A 9,830-nucleotide genomic window follows, 5' to 3' on the forward strand; every position below is an offset into this window, starting at 1 on the left:
ATGTTGTATTATGTAATATATTTATGTATAGTAATTATATTATTTTAGATTCGATTAATCATTTGACAGCACTAATTTACATACTTTTTAACCATAACTCAGTGTAGTCCAATGTAGCACTGAATTTAATTTGTAAACTTCATTAACTTAAAAAAAAGAAAAGAAATAAAATGCCTTTTCTGTTTGACAGAAAAAGTCAGTATAACACATTTGGGGAATTGCTACAAAAAATACAGGGCATACAACAATAATAACACAATATTCAACACAGCATAAGAAAACAGCAACAACAGAAAGCAGAAAACAGAATTAGAGAGATTAATTAAATAAAATAGTTATTGGGATGACATGAGGTTAAGTAAATATAACAGATTTTTGAGCAATGTATCTATTTAAGCACTGAAAAATCCTAATTTTATCAAATAAAATGTAAGCTTGTATCTGATCCCACGGCATTTGTGCTGAATGATGGATTAAATTGAGTTACGCTTTTTCTAAATGATCAGATCTTTACCTGGTCGGTGATAAAGCAAGCCACTTACTGTACATTTAAAGAGGCATATAGAGGGGAGGCTATCTTGATTCAGACCAATGAGGACAGCCAATCTGAGACCCTCTCATTTGATAGTCTTTCTCAACAGATGAACCAGTCGTACGGCACAACATACAGTACATAGGTAACACTGGAGTAATATGGTGACACTACCTCCTAAAACGACCACATCAGCGTAGGTGTTTTTGGACCTGTTCACTGCTAGGCGCTGTTAAATCTCTGATATAGCTGTGAATCTCAGGAGGGCTGATGGTGAGCAGTGGGAGTTCCCACCAATCAGAGTCCATGCTGACACTGGCCAGACGTGTGTGTTTGAACTACTGCCTAATCAAAGAAATTTGCCTCCATCCCCTTTTCTTAGCAGACAGCATGCTCTGTAAGGAGCCAGCGTCAATACAGATGACACAAAGATGCTATAGTGAATGTACTGATGCTCCAATGCCCCGTGTAGATTTACAGAGCCAGTACAGAAGGTGTGCATCTCTATGATTTCCATTTTCACATTTTTTTTCACATTAGAAAAAAAGTTACACAAAAGCTTCTGTGTTAACCATAAGCGATATGCTGTATGTATGTGGGCATAAAAGTCTAAATTGAATCTGTTCATAATGCTATCATACTGTATTTTATCTTGCAAGACCGGGATTAAACCACTCAATTAATATGGATTGATTTTTATGTCGCATGTATGATCTTTTTGACAGTTTTGTGTTTTGGTGCATTTCCATTGGAGGGACGGAATTCACGAAAAGCATGCTAATGATGCTAAAAGCGTGCTAGCAAACATGCTAATCATGGTAAAACTTGTAACCCTGGTAATCAGGTTATCAACAAGCTAACATGTTTATCATGGCAAAAACAGGCTAATATGCTAATCCTGCTAAAAACGTTATCATGCTAATCATGGTAGCAATATGCTTTTTGTGGACTTTATTCAGCTAGATGTTCTTGGTAGGAAAGGATCTTAAATGATAAGAGGTTGTGTTTTGAAACTTCTGATTACTGTGGTAAGTTGAACAGGGTTCAGAATTGCTAGCAGGTTGGAGACCACATGTGTTCTGCATGATAAATGTGATCGAGGGAGAAAATCAGCAGGCCATACTTACGTGTCTGACACTCTCCTGTAGTTGTCTGGACATGCAAATGACAAGCAACGGAAGCCTCCCTGGATATTAAAGCAAGTCTGGGAAGCAGAGCAATTGTGCGATCCAATGGCACATTCATCAATATCTGAGAACAAAAGGAAAGACAACAGCTAAATAGACTTTATATAACCACTCGATCTTCTGAGACTGCCTAAAACTTTTATTTCATTACTTTTCCTAAGTATTCTTTTTGGTTCTAACTTCTTACATAAAAAAAGAGTAAATGGGAATTCAATAGTGAATCAGAAGTAAACTATTAAGGCTATCGTGAGGCTTTATTACATAAATAAATATCTAAATGGCAGAGAATGTTAAATTTTACCCGGTCTCAGTCAATGCTAGAAGGGTTGTCAGGAGCGACTGATGTCTGCGGTGACTAACCGCCAGGCTTCATTCTGGTTGGAGTCAATTTTGGCCCCTCCAGAAGTAATTAATTATGCATCTCATTTTACAAAAGCAAAGTCCTCGTTACAGCTCGCCGGCTCCAATCCACAGACTAATTCGTTTGGTGCAGGCTAGCGCTAACCTCCGGGAGCATGTACAGGCTCTTCTTCACCTCTCATCGACTTTCCTATCTCGAGAGCCTGAGGGAGTTTCGTCAATTTCGTGATCTTTCAGAGAGTGATGGAGGACACTGAGCAGCGCTGTGTTGAACCTGAGGTTAGCTCCTCGCAACACAATGTGCCAATTAGAGAAATTAAGGCTCCGAATTGAGTTTGTAGCATTTGGCTTTAGAAAGGAGTTGGCTAGAATATTAACCAGAGTTTAAAGGAACTGTTCACCCAAAAACGATGTTATCTTCATTCTTGCGTCTTCCAAATCTGCATGCATTTCTTTTTTTGTGCAAAACACAAAGCAGAAAAGCCAATTTGCTTTTTGCGAATAAAGACCAGGGACATGATTTGGGGAAAATATATTATATTATATTATTCGGATGAGTAGATCACTTACAATTTAATACATGGTAAAATAACTTACTGAGTGATAAATACAAATGAATGCGTTTATCGGTAGTTGATTATTGAAAAATTGCTACTTTGTGTAAATAATATGTATGCATGTAATACATAAAAAAGTAACTATGGTCTGATTACAAGTGTTATAAAATGTAATTTAATGGCATCTGATTATGTAATTATATTTTATATATATATCTGATTACATAACCCAGATTACATTCAATCAGTTACTACCCCTCTCTGATTATATTTTATTTTATTACAGTCAAGTTCATCCTGTGCTTTGGTCACTGTTTTGTTTTACGTGGACTTTTAATTTGTTTCTTTAGTTCCTGTTTCTGTGGTTTCTTTATTTTTATCACTTTATTTCTTCAGTTCTCATAACTATGCTTTATTATAAACTACGCATTTAATTATATTTTATCAACATTTTGTTACAGAAAAAATACCTGTACTCTGCCATAAAATACCCGTTTACATACTAAGATCACTGCTAAATAAGTAAAACGACAATAACGCAAAACCAAAAATAAAACATTAAGATAAGACAACAAATAACAAACACATCATAACATAAAAATACTACTAATAATAGTCAATGAGAACTGAAACTGTTTGGTTATCAACATACTTCAAATGAGAATCTTGTTTTGTATTCAGCAGAACAAAGAAATGCATTAATGTTTGTAACAATATAAGCAAATTTTCATTTTGGGGAGGACTATCCTGAACTAAATCCTAAACATTTAGTCCCATGTATTGTGCTTTTATTTATATGGAAGATGAAGGAAAGATTTCTATGTAATATGAAAAGTAATATATCACTTTTATATTACCTTGACAGGTGCGTCCATTAGCTGCCATGGAGTAACCATGTGGAGGACAGGCACATTTGTAGCTACCTGGGACATTCACACACTGGAATGCACAGAGGTTTCCAATGCTCTGTGAGCACTCGTCGATATCTAGAAAACAAACAAGAGCATTTCATCTTTATCACTGAGAAAACTAGCCATTTATAATGAACAAGCCAGTTTACCAGAAAGATGTGTTTAAGAAAATGTGGCAACAACAGCTACACTGTGCTGAGAAAAAAAAATCCATCCTCATTAAAATATTCACGACATTATTGATTTCACATCCCCATCAGAGGATCCCCATCATCTCTTTAATCAACATACTGTATAATGTAAATGTGTCCCTGTCTTTTAATCCTTAATGGCTATGAAGGGAATGATGGAAACTGATTTGAATCAATTTCCCATCTTGAGGACATTGATAACGCTTCACCTTCACATGTGTGGCCGTCCTCTTTCAGGTAGTAGCCCACTCGGCAGTAACACTGGTAAGAGCCATAAATGTTTGCGCACTCCTGACTGCAGGGATTGCTGTCGCATTCATTAACATCTATGAGAGAACACAGTAAACATCAAGTTTTGGGATTAAAAACTGTTTGTTTGTTTGTACGTATTTGCAAAAATCATTACAGTGTTATGCACACCGGTGGTGTGGCATATCAGGGCAAACATATAGTACAAATGTTTGAAACAACATTGAAAATTTGGGATTCAAAATCTGGGAATAGGAGGCAATGTACAGAAAATGTAATTAAATTGCATTTAATTTATAGAAACTCTGCACTATTTATATGTCACTAATCAACTTATATGTAAACAAGTGGTTTTATGTTTTGTTTTTTTTTCTCCACTGAAGCAAAAGACACTTTCTTGGTCATTTTCAGATCATGCTGGATCATATTCAGTTTGGTTTTCATTTTTTACTCAAACTGTCGTGTTCATAAACTACTAATTGTGCAAAATGGCACATACTGTTTTCCCTCTGAAACCAGAATAAAAGTCACCTCATGAAAAGTTCCTCAGGCTATGTCAGCCACAAAGACCTTGAAACAAACTGTGAATAAATGAACGGATCTGGCCATGACGGAACTAGTAAAAAAAAAAAAGAGTCCCCTAGAAAACTCTTCAGCTGACATCTCCTTCGTCTATTTTTGTTTTGCACTCTATTCGTGTCTCGCTTTAATTGGAAAGAAAGAACATTCATGCTGTCAGAGCACAACACATTCTTCGCAGGCAGAGCTGATCCGTGTTCAATTCTGCCAGTGCAAATGGATGTACCTTCACAGTTCTTGCCATCAAAGGCCAGGGAGAAGCCAGTGGTACAGGAGCACTGGTAGGAGCCCGGCGTGTTATCACAGGTCTGGGCGCACAAGCGGCCTGGATACCGCCAACACTCATTTACATCTGCCATCAGAAAAGATGCCGAGAACTGCATTAGCTTACATACTGTAGTGTGGGGAACATTTCTTTCTCTTTCCCCCTGCCTTGCTGTATTCTTTCACTCTGCTATAGGAGCAGAAGAGATAAGAGATTAGGATAATCTGCACGCTCTATTGAGCATGAGCTGCTGTCAGCTTCATCTATATGCATGCTGTTAGTTTGGGTAACCACAGAAAAAACGACACCCTTTGAGTAATTCAGTCACGGTATCCCAACTTTTTTTTAAACCCTTCAAGCACTTCATTCTGCTGCTGCGGTTTAAGTTAACGTGTTAAAGTTAACGTGCTTGAGGTCAGAAGTCAGTTTTCCTTCGTCACAGGTGCTAACCCTGTTGCAAATCCAGCATATATGCTGCTTATGCATGTTTTGAAGCTGGGATGCTGGTTTAAGCTGGTCCTTTGCTGATATTATAGGACCAGCACATGTCCACCTAAAGGACCATCTTAAACCAGCTCAAACCAGCTTCAAAACACACTTTATCAGCATATGCTGGATGTCTCATCAGCAAAAGCTAATGGTGAAAAACCTTCTCCCGTATTAGATAGCATTTTGTAAGGTCATTGTTGAAGAGATGTTTTGAGTGAACTTGTGTTTTTTGGCTGTGTATTTGTTTTGTGTGTGTCGATGCGTCTGTTGATACACACCCACACAGAGCTGGCGTACGGCGTCGTACTGGTAGCCGGTTTGGCAGTCACAGCGGTAGCTGCCGGGCAGGTTGTGACAGATTTGGCCCTCTCCACAGCGGTGGGTGCCCATCTGACATTCATCTACATCTGTAGTACATATTCAAACAGTCGTTATAGTTCTTTCAGACTCTGTTAGCATATGCTAACAGAAATGGTAACAAAATGTACCATGATTCTATAGTGTTTGTTTGATTATTCATAATCTTTTTTCATAATAAGCCTCCAGTGAATCATTGCTAAATAACAGTATTAGTCTCTTTTTAAAAAATCCTCTTGGTCCCAGATTATGAACATATATAAAAACGGTTAATTAAAAGCTAAAAAGGTGTCTGAAAGGGTTAGGTTTAGGAATCCGTAGGTTAAGGTATAGTAGTGTATATTTATGTGCATCCTCACCAGTGCATCTTGCTCCATCAGGGCTGGAATGGTAACCCCGACTGCACATGATAATCTTGCGTTGGCAGGTGTAAGAGCCCACAGTATTTATGCAGTTAAAGCCGGTCGTACATGGTTCACTCACACTGCTGCATTCATCGATATCTAAAATGAAGCGAGAGAAAGCATTAAAAATGTATAAAATTAAAATAAATTATACAAAAAAAAGCTATTTTGTTGTAAAAATGTTCATAAAATTGACTTTGCTGATTTGGTATTTTTCATGCATCTGTCCACTAGGGGGCACTGAGTGACTCTAAAGCTGGCTCTTTCCCGTCTTACCAATGCAGTTGCCATGTGAGTCCTGAGTAAAGCCTGTGAGGCAGCGTTGCTTCAGGTTACACGTGAACGAGCCGTCCGTATTCTGGCACTGGGAGCCCATCCCACAGTTATGGGTTCGCATAACACACTCATCGATGTCTAGAACAGAAAGAGTGCAACAGATGTCAAAACAGGCCAGCGGACCGGACAAGAAGACGCCACCCAGTCGGGATCCTGCTCTGATAGATTTGTTCAGCTTTTGAGACTGATGCTGTTGTAAGGTTCAAACAAATGAAGTTTCCTCTCCAAAATCCTTCAGGAAAATCTGTAAATCTCACCAAATTTGGCAAGCGCAGCAGCATAATGAATAGACGAGGCTCACCCGAGACATCTGATGGAGGAGATGGGTTTGGACAGAGATCACAACAGTACTCAATTACAAGTTAGAACTTCACAGTAGGTGGCACTGTGGCTCAATAACAGGCCGGGAAAGCATGCTCACACTTCAAGGCAGATGATCTCACAGGATCAAACCCGAGTTTCTTCTCATTCATCCACAACAATTGCATGCTATTAAAAGTAAAAACTAAATGATTTTGTATTTTGCAAATTGCTAATGGTACTGACATAAAACTTTCTTCATTTTGATACAGACATGACTGAACGCAACAATAACCTCCAGCTCCAGCAAATGATTCAAAGCATGCAAAGAAGGATTCAAACGCGTATCTTGACTTTTTCAACTAGTCGTTAAAATAACCATAAGAATCACAGCAGTGATTAATTCGGAAATGACCATCTTCTGAAAAATTCATAGTTTCATAAAAATTAATCGGCTTATAAGACCGATTTGTTCATGAATCACATTGCACTGGTTATGGTGTGTGTTTTTGATTCACTAAAAAGAACTGGCTAATAATGATTCATTTGTTTGTGAACTGGAACGCACTGGTCATGCTGTATGACCAGCTCACAAGAGCAATTTGTTTGGGAATCAGAACATGATCGTGCAGATGTTTTGATTCAGAAAAAGAGTCAGCTCATAAAGAGTCACTGTATATTTTGATTCAATAAAAAGATCTATGTCATAAGAGTGACTTGTTTTGGAGTCAGGGTCGTGGTTACCTAGATTTTTTGATTCACCAAAAAGAATCAGCTCAAAATGAGACGTTCGTTTATCCACTGACCATGCTGTATGGAGTTTTTTTGTTTATGAATCAACTGTACTGGTCACACAGTATATGTTTGATCATGTCTGCGAGCACATAAGAGTGATTCGTACAGAAATCAGAAAATGGTTGTGCGCTGTGTTTATGGTTCACTAAAAAGAAGCAATTCAAATAAATCGTTTGTTCATAAATCACACTGCACTGAGCCAGTTCATTGTTTGTTTATCAGACTGTCATATGTTGCTTTAGCATACAGCTCGTGTAAAAGACTACAAATATGTTTCTAGATATTGTTCAGCACACCATTTTCCTTGCATTATATTCGAAATTCAGGTGAAATATGATTTCCTAGCACCATGATCTAAGCAACATGAAACCCACTTATGACTATTAGTGAGCCCTTAATCTCAGGTTTTCTCTCCAAATCCTACATCTGCACTATAGCAGCAGAGCATGAATTTTCAACACTGCAAAGTCTGCAATTAGTTAAAATCCACTATTCCCATTCTGTCACTTATTATGATTATAATCCCTCCACACTTATTAGCATGCACCAGGCCAAGTCCTGACAAGAATCAGAGACTCTTGCAAAGTTTTCCCCGTTCAAAGGCAATGGTTAGATGTGTCTAGGCATCTGCTTTGTGTAAAAACAGAGTGCGGGGTGCTTTAGATGTTCGCGAGCAAAAGCCCGAGGCAGTCAGCTGTGGCTTCTTTCGAACTGCGAAGGCCTGCAAAATTCGCATTTTACTGCACAGATTGACGCACGGTTTCTGGGTCTTCTCTACAGCGGTAACGGTGGTGTGTTTAGATGATGAAGACACTGGTCTGGGATCTCTGAAGCAGTGTGGGTTAGAGGACCCTGACAAAGGAGGAGGACCGTTTGTTATTGATTTTGTCCATATGCAACAGCGGATAGCTCCAATAGCTGGGGGAGAGTTGGACTGCTGCCATGTTTCTGCTGATTTGATCTCATGTAAAAGCAAAGTTCACATAGATGTAACTCTCAGCATATTTTAATTAATAAAACAATGCTCTGTGGACTTTTAGCGAAATTAAAAGGGTTATCGGATGCAAAACTCTCTTTTGCTATATAACTGTGTGTTGGCAGCGTACACAACCAACCTATAAATCCACCCAGTGGAATTTTTTTTTATCTCTTTAAATAATATTTTTTCAAATCAAGCAATTCTCAGCTTCTTGTCCGTGTGAGACAAGAATGGCTCCTAATCGACTGAGGCGTTTCGCTGCCGAATGTAATAATGAACATTTTAAAATAGGTTAATTTTCTTCTATTCCATAAAATATTAAAAAAGTCATTAATTACAATCCGGAAAATCTTAGGTAAATTTGGAATACGTGTGTGTACATGCGAGCGTTTGTTGATATTGTACCCACCTTCACATACTCCATTCCTCAGCTGGTAACCGCTCGAACATAAGATTTGCCTCTCGCACATAAACCCTCCTACCGTGTTGACGCAGCGCTGGTCGGCCTGGCAGGTGTGCGTGTTCGTCACACACTCGTTCACATCTGCAAAGCAAAAGCACACCGTTATTTTCCTGAGATCCAAAAATGTAAAATCCTCACACAGCGCCAGAGACGCAAATGGAGAGTTGCACTTCATCCACAAAAGCCTGGAATGATGAAGCTATAGCTGACGGAGCTGATGGAGAAGCAAGCAGGTGAGACAGCAGCGTGAAAAAAAAAAAAACCTGGCAGAGCCCTTTGTGTGTTTCCAGTAGTCGCGGCACACATAAGGCATTTTACTTCACATTCTTTAGTTCTGGCGCTGTGGCGAACTGTCAAGATCTTCGGTTGGCCAGATTTATTAAAGGCAATAACTCTGGACTATGTTGAAAAAAATCTAAACAAGATTGGAAAGCGAGAGCGGGCTAGACAGAGGAGAAAATAATTACTTGAAGCTTAGACAATGGCTGATTTGTGGGCCAAGAAAAGGATTCAATCTGTCATGTTATTGCCAGAGTAAATAATTTCAGGGGACCGGCTGGAAATGTTTGTGCTTTCTCCTGGCCACATTAGGACCGATGAGAAAAAAAGAGCACATGCTATTACTACCTTTTCTGTTCTACACAGCAGCTGGCAACACCATTGAGAGAACAATGAATTTGAATGCTTCAAAGTTTTGGGGATACACATTTTTGGACTTCCAGGATGAAACAAAACATGTTTCTAAAAAGTGTTTTATGTGCAGTATATCAGAGCCACTTCGTTGTTGTAATGACAGTGACCACACATTGTGTCACTATTATTGACCACACAATAATAATCACTGTAAGGCAGCTGCAATTCTCTCTCTCTCTCTCT

At 38.6% G+C, this 9,830-nt stretch overlaps 1 protein-coding gene across 1 annotated transcript in view; it reads right to left on the bottom strand.

Annotated features, from left to right (window-relative positions):
- The window catches only part of LOC122362748 (fibulin-2-like), a 16,006-nt gene that overhangs the window by 1,617 nt on the left and 4,559 nt on the right, over nucleotides 1-9,830 (bottom strand). The window contains exons 5-12 of the mRNA XM_043264310.1: nucleotides 8,901-9,139; nucleotides 6,358-6,495; nucleotides 6,037-6,180; nucleotides 5,599-5,727; nucleotides 4,793-4,918; nucleotides 3,948-4,064; nucleotides 3,494-3,622; nucleotides 1,660-1,783 (exon numbers count right to left, since the gene is read on the bottom strand). Coding sequence (XP_043120245.1) covers nucleotides 1,660-1,783; nucleotides 3,494-3,622; nucleotides 3,948-4,064; nucleotides 4,793-4,918; nucleotides 5,599-5,727; nucleotides 6,037-6,180; nucleotides 6,358-6,495; nucleotides 8,901-9,139 — 1,146 coding nt within the window. The remainder of the gene's footprint in view (nucleotides 1-1,659; nucleotides 1,784-3,493; nucleotides 3,623-3,947; nucleotides 4,065-4,792; nucleotides 4,919-5,598; nucleotides 5,728-6,036; nucleotides 6,181-6,357; nucleotides 6,496-8,900; nucleotides 9,140-9,830) is intronic.

Source organism: Puntigrus tetrazona, chromosome 18 (genome assembly GCF_018831695.1).
Source record: "Puntigrus tetrazona isolate hp1 chromosome 18, ASM1883169v1, whole genome shotgun sequence".
Taxonomy (NCBI): Eukaryota; Metazoa; Chordata; class Actinopteri; order Cypriniformes; family Cyprinidae; genus Puntigrus; species Puntigrus tetrazona.